Source organism: Gopherus flavomarginatus, chromosome 1, assembly GCF_025201925.1.
Source record: "Gopherus flavomarginatus isolate rGopFla2 chromosome 1, rGopFla2.mat.asm, whole genome shotgun sequence".
Lineage (NCBI taxonomy): Eukaryota > Metazoa > Chordata > Testudines > Testudinidae > Gopherus > Gopherus flavomarginatus.
The window spans coordinates 363,587,273-363,606,752 of NC_066617.1; the positions used below are offsets into that span (position 1 = coordinate 363,587,273).

Sequence of the window (19,480 nt, forward strand, 5' to 3'; positions counted from 1 at the left end):
GGCAGGGAGCCGGGACCCATGGCCCGGGGGCTGCTGGCAAATGGCAGGGAGCCGGGACCCCTCACCTAGGGGGACGTGGCAGGGAGCCAGTGGGGCCCGGGGTGCCCCCTGGGCTGAGGTACTGGAGGGCGCAGGGACACCGCCCCGGGGAGAGGAGCGCGGACCCGAGCAGGGGCAGAGGCTCCCCCCCGGCGGCAGTGCGGGGCAGCAGCAGCAGGTGGCCCTGCCCCGGGACTGGCGGTGCCGATGGCCGCAGCCGGGGGACGCTGCGCTCCCCTCCCAGCCTGGGCGGGCGGGCGAGGCGGGGCTGGGACCGGGGCAGCGGCAGCGGCCCCACGTGCTGCAGCCACAGGCACAGGCGGCCGGCGGGGAGCGAGCGGCGGGTGAGTGCGGGCGGGGAGCGGGACGGCGCTGCGCGGAGCCAGGGCTCGCTGCCCCTGCCACGGCCCGGGGGCTCGAGAGGTGCCGCAGGATCCCCTCCCCGGGTCTTCCCCAGGGAGCCCCGAAGCCGCTCCCGGGAGACCCCCGAATTCCCCCTAGGGACCCCCATGCCCTGCCCCAGTGGCCCCCGATCCCCCCCAGGGCTCCCCTTCCCGTTCGCTGGGGACCCCTGACCCCACCCCCAGGGAACCCCCAAACCGCCATTCATCTTTTCCTACGGGATCCCCCCCCCCCGACCCTCCATTCACCTTCCCCAGGGAGCCCCCATCTAGTGTCTCAGGGGACACTTGACTCTCCCTCCTTCCACAGAGGATCCCCGATTCCCCCCACTGTCCCAGGAGACCCTGATACTACCCCCGCACTTTCCCCATGAAGCTTCTATCCCCTGTCCCAGGGGACCGTCCAAACCCCCTGCACATTCCCCCAAAGAGCCCTTACCACCTGTCTTCGGACATCACTTACTACCTACTCCTTGACCCAGGGTCCCTCACCTGCCCCGCTCACCCCTCTCCCCAAGTCCCTCCCACCCCACATCCCTGTGCCCCAGCCCCCTGTCCTTTTGCTGCAGGAGGCACTGGGCGGTTCAGGGAGAACCAAACTGCTCAGGGGAATCCCAGGGGTGACACATTCCTGGCATGTGTGAGTTGGGGGGAGGGAGAGTTGTCCTAATTGAGACGTTCTGGCCCTGTGTGTGTTGTGGAGAATGCCTTTGCTTTGGAACTGGGGTGATACAAAGCCAGAGTGGGTGTGGATGACAAGCGTTGCTGGGGTGAGGAGCGTATCCTAACAAAAGCACCTTTTCAGGCGCTTAACTTCTTCGAAGAAGTTTTAACATTTGGGCAAAAATAATTGTCATTCTTGCTGGCTCTGAATGTCCTCTTGAGGGAGCTTGGCAAAGCCTTGTTTAGCCACCCTTGTAGTAGCAGGGCAAGGGGAGGTATTTTTTACACTGAAGACTTTTCTCAGGGTAGAGGTAACTCTAGGTGTGCAGGCACTGCGCAGTTTGAAGGGGGGAATTGGTTGAATAATTATTAGTTGTTACTTGATGAATGTCCTGTCTAGAGTGTATGCAGGACTGCCCTCTACTGGATGGAGTGAGAACCACTCAACTGGGTCATAAACATTATGCTGCTAATAGCTAATGGAGATTCTCCTTTAAGCTTTTTGGGGGCAGGGACTGTTTTGTTCGGTGTTTGTACAGCACCTAGCACAATGACATCCTGATCCATGACTAGAGCTCCCAGGCACTATCATATACAAATAACAATACAAAGTGTGGGCTAGTGCTTTGGTAGCAGGAGGATCTGGGCTTTCACATGTCACAGTGAAGTTCTAAGTAGCTGTGGCATGCAGCGTCATGGGCACTGGGAAATCCTACGTGACGATGGTTTTGTTACAGGAGACTGGAAATACTATATTGGGCATATGTGACTTGAAACAACGTGGGCCAATCAAGTGAGTTAGTTGAGACCTTCAGTATCAAAAGCATAAGCCTCTAACAATTGAATAAAGAATTAAATCCCTTAGGGCTTGTCTAGGCTCAGATAAAAGGTGTATTTGCAAAACATGTTGGTTAAAGCAATTTAGCCAACGTGTTTTCAAACCCTAGTGCTGGGGACCGAACAAGAGGTATTTTAACAATTCCAGCTAACACGCATTAAAATACAGCTTGTCCTGTCCACAGCAGGATTTTACAATGTGTCAGCTAACTTGCTTTAAAGAGATGCCTTTTATGCCAATCTGGATGTACCCTTGATTAGAAAATCACAGACTCTTCAACCCCTTCTGTGAATCAGCCACAAGAGGGGGACAAAGACTGACTTGTGGGGTTACTGAAGGTGATTATGCAGTTACCTCCCCCATGTGGGTTGCTCCCCCTTGAAATGAACTGTGTATTTCAATGGTTAAATGCTCGTGTACATGTAAAGCCTGACACCACATGCATTAGCGAGTTGCTTAAACAAAATCCCCAGCTTTCAAACCCCTGGGATGTTTGGGAGTGTTAAAAATCCAAATGTCGCAAGTCCCTGCCAGGTCTAGCTCCTCAATAGCAATCTGGGAGAGAGCCACCTGCTGGTCCCCTCTGCTCAGAGGAGGGTGGTGGAAAGGAACTATGGCTAGACACCAACAGGAAAGGAACCGAGGGGAGAAAGCAGCCATGTGAGCTGGGACGGGAACCACTTGCCTGCGTGCTGAGGACCTCCAATAAAATGTGTTCATCAAAGGGGATCAGCAACAGACAGCATCTCCCGGGAGTGGGAGGGCGAGTCCACCCACCTCTCCTAAATTGGGGGTTTGGGGAGTGAAAATCACTGTACGAGGACAGATGCTAAATTGAGTTTCCGCTGGGAGAACGGGGGAGGATGTGGCTGTTTCCGGTGTTTCTGTCAAACTCCTGTGGAAGTGAAGCTCTAAGACAGGTGTGGGGTCATCATTGAGGCAGAGTTTAACAGAGGCTGCCTCTGGGTTGGCAAAAATAAACCCCACATTTCCCTGGTGGTGTAGATCAATAGATGGTAATAATGGTAAAAGCGCTTCCCTAGGCAGGGCTCAGCTGTTCCTAACCACTCTGCTGTCTAATCCTGCTCTGAGCGGTGTTAAACATCATACAGGGAGAAAAATGCCTGAGCCCTGTCTACACTATAGCTTCCATCCTTGCTCCTGCCGGTGGAGCTGAGACACTGGGGAATTCCATGCTTGATTTCTGCCAGCATAGTCCAGGCTAGAAGGATCAGCCCTGGAATTTTATGGGAAGTTTTAAATATATTATGACAAGGGCTCTGGGCTTACAGTCCTCTGTCTAAAAGAGAGTGGGACTTCCTGGCCGCAATCCACTGAGCTGGCAACGGGACAGGGCATGCAAGTAGGACAGATCGCACTGCCTGTATTTCTTCCCACTGCAGAATCAGAGTTTGCAAGAAAGCCACCCAATTTTCTGTAGCAATCGTTATTCAGTTTCTCATAACAACCCCTCGCACCCGTGGCTCCAGTCCAGCATTTTAGAGCTGCACAGTTACATCTAACCTCACCTTACATTCCACACTCTGACAACCCAGTTACCCACCTAACTGAGCCGTAGTATCCAAACAGCCTCACAGCGTCAGGCTATGTACACTTAGCGAGAGATGGTCCTAGAGGCACGGATAGGTGAAGTTACTTGCCCAAGGTCCCATATCAGGTTAGTGGTAGTGGAGGAGAACCCAGATTGCTTGACTCACAGTTTGGGTTCTCCTCCTGGATCTACCATTAACTCGCATATGCTTCTTACAGGCATTGCAGTGCGGGTAGGTCTTAAGGAAGGTTTTGAAGGAGCAGAAATAAAATAATAATAATTCCAGCCAGTGGCAGCAGAAACCTGTGAGGCTGGCGTTGTTGGCAGAGTGGAACGAGTGAAGCTTTTTGCGGCATTAGTAACCTCACTGTTACGCTTACATTTATTTTTTTGTGATGGGTGGCGTTTTTTTCGCTGACTAGGTGTTTTCTCCCCTTTTTACAGTCTGTGCTTTGAGCTGATTAATGCCCTTTGCACTGCTCTTAATTACATTGTTATGTCAGATTTTGTTACATTTTCACTAGTATACCTGGAAGCAGTGAAGCCATATCAAAATCCCTCTTTTCTTTGTAGAGATTTTGACTGAATTACTTATAGTCCAGTAACTCAAATGAGATTATCACGCTGCCTGCAGCAGCCGGCGCAATTAATTATTGCCAGACACATGCATCGGGAAGGGGCCATTTCCTTCAGAATGGCTGTAAAGACGTTTCGGGGGGAAGAGCAGATAGTAGGAGTAGTCACCACCACTTGACCTCCCCGTTGCATAATTTGTTTTATTACTAAGGGTGTTGCCGGAGGTGACTGTGCAGAGTTTTACTGCCATAACTGGGTTTCATTATTAAACCGAGCATTCTCTTCTTTAACACCTTTACATCCGTCTATAAGTTTTCACAGCCCCCAGCTGTTTAATTCCCTCTCAACTCAGCAGGGTTTATTTGTCCAAAAGCCTTTTTTAACTTTTAAGGGTTTTTTAAATGATTTATTTTTGAAAGTGACTTTTTTTTCAGGGGCTGTAAGCTTATGGTTTGGTTTTTGCACTTGTTTTGTAACTTCGTACACTTTGCCGCAAAGCTGTACTCACTAAATATAGTCTTGGATGGGCGGCTGCTTTTTACTTCGGATTTATGCAAATAGGTAGTAGACATTCTTTTCCTCTGGCCTTTTTGAGAATTTTTGAACATTTCAATGGCATTCAGAGGACCTCTGCTGTGCTCTGCCATGCATTCTTTTTTTCCCTCTCCAGTACCACTCTCTGGAGTTCCTTTTTTCACCCAATCCTAGTTTCCCTGTAATATTTTTGGGGAGTCCCTTAGATTTAACCTACTTTTCCAGTGTGGCGCTAACTTTATGTTTAAACCCTTCCAGTGCCATCTCCTTTAACACTGGGTCACGACCCTTACTCTAAGGGGTGTATACGTTACCTGCTCCAGACAAGCGGATCTGAGTCATGGCACCACCGTGTTGGGTTTACCCTGAGACCTCTTCTCCTCGATTCCCCAAGAACTCAGTTTGACTCCAGTGTCACTCAGGTTCCTTTATTTGGCATACGGCCCAGCTAGGCTGAGTTGTTGAGACTCAAGAATAGGGAGTGTGTATAGGGCGTACCACACATCCAAAGTTACACAGCAGATCTCTTCCTTTATATACATTTACACGTTATATGGCATTTACTGTATGTTGCATCACACATTTTGGGATTGGCATGGTCGCGTTCCAGAAACCAATCCCTGTATAGTGTGCATTGTCCATGCGCAACTTACTCTGTACCCCGTCTTATGTTCCAGGCTTAGCTTATCCATTATCTTGTCCATTATAAATGGTTTCCTGGGTGTCCCCCTTATCTTAACTAGTCCAGACGTTCTGTTTCCAGCCTGCTGATTCATTTACCTCCCTAATCCTGTCTGCCAAGAAATAAGGCTTTCCCCATGTTTTAGAACTTATGTCAAGTGAGGCCCACAACTCTCTCGTAGATCTGTCCTCTGAAAGCCCCTTTCCCTCCCTCCAGGGGACATTGTAAAGACCAAAAGTACAATTGAGTTAAAAAAAGAATTAAAGAAGTTCCCGGAAGATAGGTCCATCAATGGCTATTAGCCAAGATGATCAGGGATACAACCCCATGCTCTGGATGTCCCTAAACGTCCAACTGCCAGGAGCTGAGACTGGACAACAGGGAAGGGATCACTCGATAATTGCCCTGTTCTGTTCATTCCTTCTGAAGCATCTGGCACTGGCCACTGTCAGAGGCAAGACACTAGGCTAGATAGATCATTGGTCTGGCCCACTATGGCTGTTCATATGAAGTAGGAAATTCAAGATCCACAGCTTTAGGAAGTGCGGGGCCCAATTTGAACATTTTCGGCGGGGCCCTGGCAGGGATGACTAAAAAAAAAAAAAAAAAGGTAAAAAAAAGCCTTTCATTTCTTCCATGTATTATTTACTTTCCATAACTATATAACTAATACAATTATATATTATGTACATTGCATCATATATGCTGTTGATTGGTTATTAATGACTGCCATTTCACATGTGTGGGTCCCTGCCACTCCCTGCGGGTGTGCACATGTGTGGGTCCCAGCTGCTCCCTGCCCCCCTTATTGAAACAGGTGTGCAGGGTTACTGCCCTGGGAACTGCAGGGCAGCAGTGGACATGGGGCTGGTTGGAGGCAGGGCAGGGGCTGACTGGAGGTAGGATCTGGCTGCAGGCAGGGCAAGTGGCGCAGGGCTGGCTGGAGACAGGGGTGTAGGGTGGGCTGGCTTCAGGCGGGGCCGCAGGGGGATGCAGCAGGGTTTGGCAGGGCTGGAGACAGAGGAGTGCAGAACTGGCTGGCTTCAGGCAGGGGAGTGCAGCGGGGTTGGCTGGAGACAGGGCAGGGGGTTTGGGGCTGGGTGTGGGCAAGGTGTGCAGGGCTGATGCGGGCAGGGGTGTGTGGGGGCTGGCTGGCTTTGGGCAGGGCCACAGAGGTGTGTGGCAGGGGGTGGCTGGAGACAGGGCAGGGGGTTTGGCAGGGGCTGGCTGTGGGCACGGAGTGCAGAGCTGGCTGGGGGCAGAGCTGGCTGGGGGCAGGGCAGGGGGTGCAGCAGAGGCAGCTGGAGCCCCAGCCCTTTAAATAGCCCCCAAGCGTCCCGCTATCCCAGGGCTCTGAAGGTTATTTAAAGGGCCCGGGGCTCCCCTGCTTCTACACCGCCCCGGACCTTTTAAATAGCGGCGAGAGCCCTGGAGAATACATGGGGGCGGCGGGGCTCCGGCGGCTATTTAAAGGACAGGGTGGCAGAGGCAGCTGGAGCCCCGGCCCTTTAAATAGCCCCCGGAGCTGCAGCTATCCCAAGGCTATGGGGGCTATTTAAAGGGCCCGGAGCTCCAGCCGGGAGAGCGGGGCTGCGGGGCAGCTTGCTGCGCTCCAGTCGCGGCTCCAGCCGGGAGAGCGGGGCTGCTTGCTGCGCTCCGGCCGGGGCTCCAGCTGGGAGAGCGGGGCTGCGGGGCAGCTTGCCACGCTCCGGCTGGGGCTCTGGCTCTCGGCGCAGGGCCCTCTTAGGCGCGGGGCCCGATTCCTGGGAATCGGCTGAATCGGCCTAAAGCCGGCCCTGCTTATCCCAGACAGCTCAGGTTTCGTTGTCCGACCGCAAAGAGACAGGCAACAACCAGCAAGAATCCCACTATCAAATTCTTTATTGTAGCATGCCATACAACAGAGAACTGCCCATCTCACTCCCTGCAGAACCAGCTCCCCTTCACAAATTCAAACTGCTTTTTATTAGCTATTCCGTCGTGTCATCACTTACGCCGCGTCATCACTGTACCTTCCCAGCATTTGTTCCAAGCATACAAAACAAAGAACAACTGTTACTTCTTGATAACTTCATGCTTAGCACAAAAAAGAATACGTTACTTTAAAAAGTGTCTGTAAGCATTTTTCTTTCCCAGCCTCTACAAGCATTCTCTTATCTAGCAAGGTCACACAGATATCTGTCCTGGCCTGTCTACCCCAGCCAGTAAATTAACCAGTACCTCAGCCAGTAAATTAATCAGTACCTCAGCCAGTAAATTAACCAGTAGGCTTTGCTGTGTTATTGCTAAGCTGAACTGGCGTGCTAAGCAGAACTAGGCCAGAACCACACTCATCATTTGGCAAGAGTATGTCTTTAGCCAGCCTTTAAGTAGGAGCTGACCAGCTGTTTCAAGGCCAGGGCATGGTTAGCCCAAGCTATTTATTGTCTCTGGTCTGGGTGTAAGGTATGAGCTGAAGTGTTAGCCAGATTGGGAGAAGGACAGATTCCCATTGATGCTGATGGATGCACGTTGGAAGCATGGTGCAGCTGGTGCTGAGCTCTGGGGCAGGGGATGCAGAGGGAACATGATCCGCAGTAGTAAAGTCACCAGGAGCCCTGGCTGCATGACATCCTCCCCTTTCTCTACTGTCTGCGTCCCACCTCTGCCTGGGCTCAGCAGTTCCTTCCTTCGTCTGGTCACTGATCAAATGCAGGCGCTGAGCCCCCACTGTCAGTCGTTCCTCGGCTCTTGTGACCCCTGAGTGCTGGGACATGGGGGATCAGTGATACGAGGGAATGAGAGAAGGCGTTGCCATGTGCTAATAACCACATCACGATGTTCTGCTGCGGCCTGGGTGAGGGCCGAACAATGGGCAGCTGCCGTCGTTTGTCTGGGAAGTAACAAAGGGCTGCAGCATCCATGTGAGTGGGTGACACTCCTCATCTGGTTAAAGGAGGCCTTAAACCCCAACCCCCCCAGGCTGTAATCTGCCAAAGCTACCTCCTTGCAATGCAGAGGGGGAGCCTCTGCACTGATGGAGTTAGACCTGCTTACACCACACTTCAGTTTGGCCCTACCACTGATGGAGCTCTAAGCGCTTCCCAAACACTAGTGAATTAAGCCTCGCTGTGTCCCTATGTGGCAGGGAAGTATTGTTATCCCTGGGTCTCAGATGGGGAAACTGAGTCAGAGAGCGGCTGCAGGACTTGCTTTGGGACATTCTGTGGTAGCGCTGGGAATAGAAGCCAGATCTCCTGAGCCCTAGTCCTGTCCCTGAACTGCAAGGCCATCCTGGGCGGATCAGCTGACCGGCACAGACCTTGTGTGGTGGAGGGGAATCTCGACCAGAGCAGCAGTGACCGTCCTGGGTCTGTGCGACCTGTGCAGCTGCACAAGGGCCTGTGCTGCTCAGGCCCCCACTGCTCTCACGCGACTGCCTGGCCAGCCAGAACACTGTGCCGCACGGCTGGAATAAGAACTGCAGCACTGAGGGCACAACTGTGCCGCTGTAGCGCTTATGTGAAGATGCTCCTACACTGACAAGAGAGTTTCTCCCAGCAGCGTAGTTAATCCACCGCCCCGAGAGGCGGAGGGTGTTGGCGGGAGAAGCTCTCACATCGATACAGTGCTGTCTACACGAGGAGCTAGGTCAATATAAGTGTGTCACTCAGGGAGGTGGATTTTTTCACATCCCTGAGCGATGTAGTGATACCGATACAGATCTGTGTAGAGTAGATGTGGCCTGACTCTGGGTCCTTCTGGGTCCTTCTCTTGACCTGGCCCCATTGGGACATTGCTGAGAATCAGCACGACGAAGGCCTGACAGTGTCATGGTAGGTCCTGGGTCCCAGGAGCTGGTGGGGTGGCAGCCATGATGGGGAACCTCGCTCCATTCCTGTTCTCCGGTCACTCAGCCAGCGGTTGTTGGCAGCCAGGTTCATCCTCTTGATTCTCCCCTTCCCCTCAGAAAAGTGTTGGGTTTTTTTGAGGACCCAGGAAGGATGTGATGGGTGCAACTGCCCTTCCCGTCATTAATTTGTTCACCAATTAGACCTAATTTCTGACACACCTATTTTGGTCCATTGATTTTTGGTCCAACCCTTCTCTTGGTTACCGGGCATGGCATTAACACAGTCCCTGAGTGATATCAACAGGCCTTTTTGTTTGGACTCCTTCCCTGTCTGCGTCTTTCCCTTTGCACCTTTCCCCATCAGCATTTATTACTGTAGGTGAGGTGCTGGTGTAGGAACGTTCAATCCTTACAGCTGAACTCACAGCTAGGGTACATCTGTAGGCCCAGTTAGTACATTGGGCTTGATCCTGGGATCGTCCTCCATGCTCCACAAGTCCTTGGAACTCAAGGGTGTTCGGCCTCACTCAGCAGTTGGAAGGAGGATCAAACCCTAGCAATTAGCTGTGATTAACTCCCTAGCTTGAGCTTCGAGTGCCCAACGCTGCCCCACTCTGCAGTGTTTCTGGGGGGCAGTTTATCTAGAGGGACACATGCTTTGGTGCTGCTGTGGGATGAGTGTATTGCACGCGCCAGGTGCTCCTGGCATCTCACCAGTCCCCTCCTGCAAGGACCCTGTGTTCACACTTCCACCCCCCGCACCTCCACTCACGCCAGGGGTTCATCTTTCCCCAGATTCACTGTTCAATTAGTGTGACTTTTACATCCGTTCTGGTTTTCTTAGCAAATAGCGACATGTTGGGAAGGAGAGACCAGGTTTGGTCAGGTGGTTTGTTTGTTGCATTAGAATGGTGCCTCGTGTGTCAGTGTCCTGGGCAGGTTGTCTGCTGGGAGTGAAGCTCTGAATCGAAGAGCATCAGTCTCCACCGCTTGCATTAAATCCATTAGCTCAATGGCCGTGGCACCATCAGCAATCTGTGGCCTAGCCACTAGAGAGGGGCAGAGAGCCACACATGGCCTGGGTTAAGCTGGGGCGCCAGTGGGTACCTGCCCCAGAGAGCTCTCCTGTTTTAATGTTTAGTTTAACTGAATGATAATGCCGGTGAGAGGTGCCTGATCGACAGCCCTGGAGACTCATCCTCTGTCTGTCCACAGGCAGCGACGGGACCAGTTCATCCGCCCCACCCAACCAATGGGCCGAAGGTAGAGGGCTACCACGCTGCAGGCCTACTCAGTCTCTGGCCTCTGAGAGTGACTGCCCCAAGAGGGCCTGTCTGTGGACGCCTGTGACTTCTTGTGCGACCTTGGGGATCTCTGTACCTGTCCATCTCCACAGCGGGACGGATGCCAACACCACATGGCCCCTTTGTCTTGCTCTTTGGATGGGAGACACTGTGTAAGTACAAAGAATTTACCCTGGCTTACCTGACATGGGGTTAGGTCCCCAGGGATGACTGCTCTCTGGCTGCCCCAGCACACGGTGGACAGGGGCTGATTGCGCGTCTGTCTAGCCAGGGTCTTCCACTGGTGCCCCTCCCAGCTGGGAGCACAATGAAGGGGGTGTGTTGTCGGCAATGTAGATCACCCAGTTACAGGGCCCCATGGATGGAGGTGTAGACCTCGCCGGGTGGTCTCCTCTGTGTTGCACTCTGCTCCAGGGGTCTCCAGAAGGCAGGCTAAAGCTAGACTCCTGGGTGGGGAAGGAAGGTACCGATCTGTAGCTTGTCACTCTTGGCTGAGGAAAAGTCCTCAGGGTGGCTACCAGAGGGGCGGTGCAAAGCAGGGAGCAGAAATACGAGGAGAACCTCTGCTGAGGCCCCCATGTGGTGAGGGATTACCAGAGGTTTGGTGTAGCCCAGTGCGGGAGACAGGGATATGAAGCACTTTTGTTGGGGGAAAATCCTTCCAGCTGTGCTGAACCCTACTAGCTTCCTGGCCCACCAGGCCCAAAGAGCCAGTTACTGTCAGTGGGCTCTACTTACCCACCCCCTGCACCCCAGCCTCCTGTGCACCATGCACAGAGATCCCCTGCACAGCCCTGATCTGTATGGCCTACGTCAAAGCTTCTCTGCAGACTCCACAAATCCTGCCCCCTCCACCCTACAATGGACCCGTTGTGATTATCTTGCTGCCAGGGCCCACAGCAGCCCCAGAAGAAGGGAGCAGGATTTCCCAACATAAGAACAGGGGTTTTCCAAAATGCACGTGGCCAAAATGTCCCCACTGTGTGCTGTCTGGTTGCCGTGCTCCGCACCAGAGGTGGCTGCATCTCAGTGGCACTGCGTGTCTGTGGCTGGTGATACATTAGAATTACACTTTGGGACCCTTTGGGAGAAGGTGACATCACAGTGTTACGTTATCTGGGATCTGCAATACGCGCAAGTTATATGCTGGTGCTTGTCACCCAGTGTGACCGCAGGGCCTGTCTTGCAGCACTGATGCTGTGTGACTTGTAAGCTCCCTCAAACTGTTGCGAAATAAACCGCAAGTGTCAGAGTCTGAGTCAACTGACTCAGGCTCGTGCTGCAGGGCTAAAACTAGCAGTGTAGACATTCGGACTCGGGTCAGACCCACCCTGTCTCCAGGTTTCAGAGCCCAGGCTCTAGCCCAAGCCCGGACGTCTACACTGCCAAATGTAGGCCTGCTGCGCAATCCCAGGTAGTTAACCCGGGTTCTGAGACTCGTTGTAGTGGGTCTTTCTTTACTGTGTATGTGCCTCCCTCCTGCCCCCACTGGTGGCCTGGTGAGACCTGACTGAAGTCACTTTTCCCCCTTTATCCTGGCAGAAAGTTTCCTGGGAGTTGCAAGGACATGGAGGTGAGGAATCTGACAGAGACGTGGTACCAAAGCCTGCAGTCAATGCTGAAGGCCCTGAACCAAACGCTTCATGGTGCCATCCTGTGCCCTCCAGACCAGGCCATGGGGTGGACAAATGGCAGTCACGTCAAGCTAGCCAGCAAGGACGACTATTCCTACATGTACATCTTGTTCGTGATGATCCTGTTTGCCGTCACGGTGGGGAGTTTGATTCTGGGGTACACCAAGTCCAGGAAGGTGGACAAGCGGAGCGATCCCTACCACATATACATTAAGAACAGGGTGTCTATAATCTGAGCAGGGCAGCGACACTGTTGCAAGGACATGCACAGCTACTGGCGTCTGCCTCCTGTAGCAGGAGAAACCCTTTTCCCTGGTCCAGTCAAATTCTTCTCGGAGGGGCTGACACACGGCTCTGTCTTGCTAAGGGACAGCCACGTGGACACATTTAGTGCAGAGGAGCAGTAGCAGGCATGATCTTGCAAACAGGGAGAGAGCGCCAGACCTTAGAGGCCACAGAATAGTCATGTGACAGCTCTGGAGGCTCACCAGCAGGCCCGTCCTGGCTCACTCTGCACCAGTTGCGAAGTTCCCGCCAACCTCCGTCTCCTCCAAAGGAGCATCTCCATTTACACCACAGGGCTCAGGGATAGGCTTAAGTCTATCCCAGAATCCTTTGCTCCAATGCAAAGGAGCATAGGATGCATATGAGCGCTGCAAGTTCTTCGTTATTGTGACGTTGGATGCCATATGAGATTGTAGCTAAATGAATGCGGAGGTCCGGATGCACAGTGCACGCAGCTCAACAGCAAGTGGGCTCCTGGCTCGGGCAGACCATGACACAGTTTGGGGACTGGGTGGTCCACCTAGAGTCCAGAACGTTGGTGCTGGGACCCGGCATTGGTGTGTGGAGATGCCTCTGTCAACAGAACCGAGAATGAATGACTGGAGGATGAGCCAATTGGATGGTTTAATTTGTCCCTCCACATCCTGTCTGCCTCTTGCTATGCATGTGCAGCCTGGAGTCTAATGGGGCTCTGAATAGGGAGGCCTCCCATTCTCAGGGCAGCAGCCAGAAAACAAATCCAGGAGAAGGGAAAATATTTTGTGGGACTGATCTGGAGAGGGGCTGAGTGCCACGCAGCTCCCACTGATCTCTGTCCTAAGGGCCAAGAGGGTCTGTACACCACAGTGAGCCAAGCTGTCTTCCCAGCGTTGGGTAAATGGTTGTGCATTTGAATAAATCTTTGGCCATGTAGCGCAGTTGTTGGCTACTCAGAACTTCCTAGGGACAGCAGAGATGGAGCTCAGTTCCTCCTGTTCCAAAGGCACAGGCCTCTACATTTGTAGCTGCAAGAGACTTGTTAGCAATAGAGGGCCTATGATATACAGTTGTAGTAGTAGGATTTTATGTTTGTATTTTGTATAATTTAAAATGAAAAATAAAGAAGAATAATATAGCATGTATTAAATGTATTGGTGTATGATTTGACTATATCCTGCCAGCCACCGTTTTTGAATAGCAGAAAGGAATGACGTAAGGAGCCATTTGGTAAAGCTCCATCAGTTGGAATCTGTGTCTGGGCTGATTTCAAGGAAGTAACAGATGTTTTAAGGTCACCACTTTGTTGTAGGTTTAGCATTTTAAAATCAGTAAAAGAATGCCGAGTGTTTTCTTTTGCATTGCAACTTGATGGTTCTGTTCAAAATGTTCTGTGTAAATTAATTCTGTTTTGTGTGTAAATAAGAAATGTGGGTGTTAAGAGCTAAGTGTGAAGGCCATCGCTGAACCAGATGTTCTAGGAAGGAACTGGAGACAGACGCAAGGGCGCCAGGAGGCTGCAACACGCCCCGATTCAAATGTCAGAGGAGGGCAGATTAACAACTCTAAAAATGAGACAAGCGCCTACCAATGGGGACAAAATAGCTGTGATCAAAACCAGTCTGGGATAACTTCTTAAAAAACTTCATTAAAAAAAAACCAAAATAAAAAGTAAGCAGGGCAATTTAAGAAAACAAGCACTCGTCAAACAAGAATTGATTACAGCATGATGGTGCAAAACTCATTTGTCCCAGTAAAGGAAAACCACTATGTAAACAGGGTGCCTTGCCATGAAACTTTGAGTTCATCCTGCCAAGACTTCCCGGAACATCATGTCATGACCGACAGAACCTAGCTCCTCCCTAACTGTGATCAACTTAGCTGGCCACCAGATTGATCCGGACTCTAAACTGGTAACTATAATATCGACTGGCGAGACAGTGTGTGTGTGTGGCGATGTGTGTGTGATTGAATGCATATGCTGATTGTTGTATCTTCAATAAACGCGGTGTATTGCTGTTTCCCCTGAAAAAGATCCCGTGGGCTTCTTCTAAGCATAACAGTCTTGGGTGGAGAATTGCAAAAGGGGGAAGACCTGCGCTATGATTGTTGAACATACAGTAACTTCTCACTTAACGCTGTAATTCTGTTCCTGAAAAATGTGACTTTAAGTGAAATGATGTTAAGCGAATCCAATTTCCCCATAAGAATTAATGTAAATAGAGGAGGTTAGGTTCCAGGGCAGCTTCCCCTACTCTGCAAGCACCAGAGGTGAGGGGTTCAACCTTCAGCCCGCCCACTCCACCCCTTCCCCGAAGCCCCCACCCTTGATCCACCTCTTCTCCCCCTCCCCATCTCCCCCTTTACTTCACACACTGGGTCCTGGCTCCTCCCCCTTCCCTTCTAAACACCGCAAACCAGCTGATTGCTGCGTTTGGGAGGCAGAGGAGGGAGGGGGGAGGCACGCCGAGTCCTGGCTCCTCCCTCCTGCCCATGGCAATCAGCTGGCTTGCTGCGTTTGGGAGACAGGGGGAGTCTGTGCGCCGAGTCCTCACTCCACCCCCCTTCCTCCTGCCCAGGGCAATCAGCTGGCTTGCAGCATTTAGGAGGCAGGAGGGAGGGGAGAGGAGTGAATATTTAGAGCAGGCTCCCCCTCCCTCCCACTTGCCTCCTGCCCAGGGCAATCAGCTGGCTTGCGGCGTTCAGGAGGCAGGGGAGGGAGGGGGAGCCTGCGCGCCGAGTCCTCGCTCCTCCCCCTCCCTCCTGCCTCGAGAATGCTGCAAGCCAGCTGATTGCCTCGGGCAGGAGGCGGGGGGAGGAGGGAGAAGGTGCTGATCTGCGGGGACTGCTGGCGGGCGGGCGCTGGTGGGGGACGGAGGGAAGCTGCCAGCTGTGGAGAAAGCAGGCAGTCAAACAACGTAAGAGTGGAGCATTGCACAACTTTAAATGAGCATGTTCCCTAATTGATCAGCAACGTAACAACATTAAGCGGGACGACTTTAAGTGAGGAGTTACTGTACTGCTAAATATTGCTAAAAGTTTATACCATCCGTATAAAATGATAGATCACTCAGGTGTGCACACTCCCGGTTGTAGGAGTGCTGGCAATAGGGGGAGGATTAGAGTCCTCACTCCAACCCATCTGTTGGGGAAAACTATACAAATAAGATATATACAAACTGTCTAGCTATATACACCCACGGTCGTAGAGGTGCCAGGCCATAATGGGGAGGATTAGAGTCCTCGTTCCTACCCGTCTGTGGGGAAAAATTGCATACATGAATATACCCTCGGTCGTAGCAGGATCGAGCCCAAAAGGTAGGGGGCTTAGCTTTCCCCCCTCCTGCTTTGTCAGGCAGAGTTTTTAGTGGGTATAGACCTTTTGTGTTTTGTAAGTCCCAGCACAAGCGTGGGCAAATGAGTAGATTTCTGTAAGACTTCAGTCTGAAGGATATAGGAGGGTTGGATATTGTTGTGATTTCACAATTTAAAAAAAAATGTTTCAGGAAAGGGACCAGGAGGGGTGGGGGCTAGTTGAGGAGCCCACCCTCCTTGCTAAATTGGTAGTGGAACAAAGCCTGTGTCCATGAAAAGGGATGGTTCAGCAAGGAAAGCAGAATCGAGCCCAGACAAGCTGGCAGGCAACAAATTAAAAAAAAATAGGAAAACAGATTGGAAGCCCTGAGGGCATCGTGGCAGGAGTAAGGGAAGCAGTAAGTACAGGCATGGGGAATTCAGATCCCTGGAACAGTACTTGGAATGGTGAAATCTGAGTTGATGAAGGTGTCAGTTTGGGAGCTAAGCAAGTGATTTAAGGAAAGAGAGTCAGAAGTGAACTCTGCAAAGGCTGGAGGGAATTAAGCAGTTGAACATTGTAAAAATGTTAAAAAGGAAAAGTGTTATAGAAAGAGGATTCTTGGATTCTTTGCAGCCATTCTGAAGGAGAAATGGGCCCTTTTCCAAAGGAATGTCTGTAAATTAGCCAGGCAAAGAGACTATCTGGTTTACATAATTTGACTATGGACAATTTAGTTAAATTCGCTAAAAGAACATAAGGGGTTTCTATTGGAACTTAACTGTCCCCAAATGTATACAAATGTAATCTATGTACAGCTGTGTAAAAATTAAAGCAGTGTAAGGTATGCTAAGAAAAAAAGAATATGTGTGTATAAACGTATTGTGTAGCGTGTTTAGGACCTAAATCAACACTCCTGGTTGTAAAACTCTTGTTTTGTAGGTTTAAGATGAATTGGTTTTGTTTTTAAATACTATCACTAAAATCCATTTGAATCCTTCCTTCAAAGTTGCAAAACTGAGAAACACTTTTTGCCATACACAGGTAACTAGTGGTGTTTGGCTTTGGTATTTAGCATTTAACCCTTCAGGTACTTTACTGCTTTATAAGTTCAATATCTTTTTAAAAGACCAACGTTGTGGCTGCAGCAGGGCAGTCAAACCCAGGAGAATGGGGAAAAAAATTCTGGATTTGTTTTTTAGTAACAAAATAGCAAATAAGAGTTGTAGTAAAAATAAATAAATAAAATTTAAAATTAAAATTAAAAAAACTGACCATGCCCCAGACAGAGTCTTAAGGTGGCTCTGTGTAATCAAACTGTCACTTTGATAAGTGTACATAAAAACTCTGTGAGCGCAAAAGAAACAGTTACACCTTATGTACAAATTAACATGGCTAATGTTAGAAAAGTTAAGCTATGGAAGGAATGTGCGTTTTCCCCAAAACATGCAGTGTATATTGTAGAAGGGGTAAAAGAAATGCGAAAACATACCATATTACTTAATTAAAATCTTATTAGGGCTCCAAAGGGAGCCACAATAGGTTGTTTTCTCTTTCAGATCACTGGATGTTTTGGAAGCAGGAGTTTAAAGTGGAAAGTAATCAAAATTCTGGTGGAAGTTGATTGTGTCTGTAGCAGGGTGGTTACCCTGCTCCTGCCCTGAATAGGTTAAAGCCAGCCCTGGGAGAGGGCTGAGGCTGGGAAGGAAAGCCTGGGCTGATTGAGGAAGGCAGTAACAGCTGGGGCCCTGCCCCAATCAGGCCCAGCTGGTTCCTGTAAGAGGCTGTGAGCCAGAAGCCCAAACAGTCTCCCTCTGCCTGTAGAGGGAGAAGGGCCTGGCTGCAGGGAGCTGGACACAGGGTACCTGAGTGAAGCAGGGCTGGGGAAAGGCAGAGGAGCTGGGGAGCTCAAGCCTGGAAAGCCCCAGGCTGCAGCCTAGCACAAGGCCAACAGGTACTGGGGGTTGCAGAGCGCAGCCTAGGGGTAGGCCAAGGCAGCAGGTCCAAACCCAACCTTGCCAGTGATGAGTAGGCTGATACTACAGTCTGCCCCAGGGCGTGGGGCTAGATGATGACTGGCAGTAGCCATATACTGAGGTGAGGTGAGGATGGAGGTTCACCTGGGAGGGGGAGACCCTGAGGCTGAAAGGGGTTACTGCCGGGGGGCAGCACCCCAGGTAAACAGGGCACCGGGATCCAGGGAGGGACACGGGGGCCAGAAGACAAGCAGATCACCGGCCTGCAGAGGGTGCTCCAGAGCTGGAAGAGCTAATTCCCAGAACAGACCAGCAGGAGGCGCCGCAGGGGTGAATCCACTCCTCTACAGTGTCCCTTTTAAGACAGAGTCTCTCAGCTGCTGATGGCTTTGGATCCAAAAGCAAGCCAGAAAGCGTCTGTGTCAATGCAGGTTTCAGAGTGGTAGCTGTGTTAGTCTATCAGCAAAAAGAACGAGGAGTCCTTGTGGCACTTTTAGAGACTAACAGTTATTTGAGCATAAGCTTTTGTGGGCTAAAACCCACTTCATCAGATGCATGGAGTGGAAAATATAGTAGGAAGATATATATATAATATTTTCAGAGAACATGAAAAAATGGGTGTTGCCATACCAACTCTCACGAGACTAATCAATTAAGGTGGGTTATTATCAGGAGGAGGAAAAAAAACTTTTGTTGTGATAATCAGGATGGCTCATTTCAAACAGTTGACAAGAAGGTGTGAGTAACAGTAGCAGAAAAATTAACATGGGGAAGTAGTTTTTAGTTTGTGTAATGACTCATCCACTCCCAGTCTTTATTCAAGCCTAATTTAATAGTGTCCAATTTGCAAATTAATTCCAGTTCTGCAGTTTCTCATTGGAGTCTGTTTTTGAAGTTTTGTTGTTGTTGAAGAATTGCAACTTTTAAGTCTGTAATTGAGTGACCAGAGAGGTTGAAGTGTTCTCTGTTTTTTGAATGTTATAATTCTTGATGTCTGATTTGTGTCCATTTATTCTTTTGTGTAGAGACTGTCCGGTTTGGCCAGTGTACATGGCAGAGGGGCATTGCTGGCTCATATCACATTGGTAGATGTGCAGATGAATGAGCCCTTGATGGCATGGCTGATGTGATTAGGTCCTATGATGGTGTCACTTGAATAGATATGTGGACAGAATTGGCATCGGGCTTTGTTGTAAGGATAGGTTCCTGGGTTAGTGTTTTTGTTGTGTGGTGTGTGGTTGCTGGTGAGTATTTGCTTCAGGTTGGGAGGCTGTCTGTAAGTGAGGACTGGCTTGTCTCCCAAAATCTGTGAGACTGAGGGATCATCCTTCAGGATAGGTTGTAGATCCTTGAGGATGCGCTGGAGAGGTTTTAGTTGGGGGCTGAAGGTGACGGCTAGTGGCGTTCTGTTACTTTGTTCGGCCTGTCCTGTAGTAGGTGACTTCTGGGTACTCTTTTGGCTCTGTCAATCTGTTTCTTTACTTCAGCAGGTGGGTATTGTAGTTTTAAGAATGCTTGATAGTGATCTTGTAGGTATTTGTCTCTGTCTGGGGGACTGGAGCAAATGCGGTTGTATCTTAGAACTTGGCTATAGATAGTGGACCGGGTGATGTGGTCTGGATGAAAGCTGGAGGCATGTAGGTAAGTATAGCGGTCAGTAGGTTTCCGGTATAGGGTGGTGTTTATGTGACCATCACTTATTAGCACTGTAATGTCCAGGAAGTGGATCTCTTGTGTGGACTGGTCCAGGCTGAGGTTGATGGTGGGATGGAAATTGTTGAAATCATAGTGGAATTCCTCAAGGGCTTCTTCTCCATGGGTCCAGATGATGATGATGTCATCAATGTAGCGCAAGTAGAGTAGGGGCGTTAGGGGATGAGAGCTGAGGAAGCG

General features: G+C 50.6%; 1 protein-coding gene across 2 annotated transcripts; it reads left to right on the plus strand.

Moving 5' to 3' along the window:
• Positions 1–346: 346 nt before the first annotated feature.
• Positions 347–14,110, plus strand: KCNE3 (potassium voltage-gated channel subfamily E regulatory subunit 3). Of its 2 annotated transcripts, XM_050932233.1 has the most exons (4): positions 364–383; positions 1,841–1,896; positions 10,333–10,573; positions 11,964–14,110. In XM_050932233.1, exons 3-4 carry the CDS (start codon positions 10,560–10,562, stop codon positions 12,289–12,291), a joined length of 342 nt encoding a protein of 113 aa, XP_050788190.1. In that variant the 5' UTR covers positions 364–383; positions 1,841–1,896; positions 10,333–10,559; the 3' UTR covers positions 12,292–14,110. The 2 variants fall into 2 exon arrangements, with proteins under 2 accessions (XP_050788280.1, XP_050788190.1); XM_050932323.1 differs by lacking the exon at positions 1,841–1,896 and having other exon boundaries at positions 347–383.
• Positions 14,111–19,480: the final 5,370 nt, after the last annotated feature.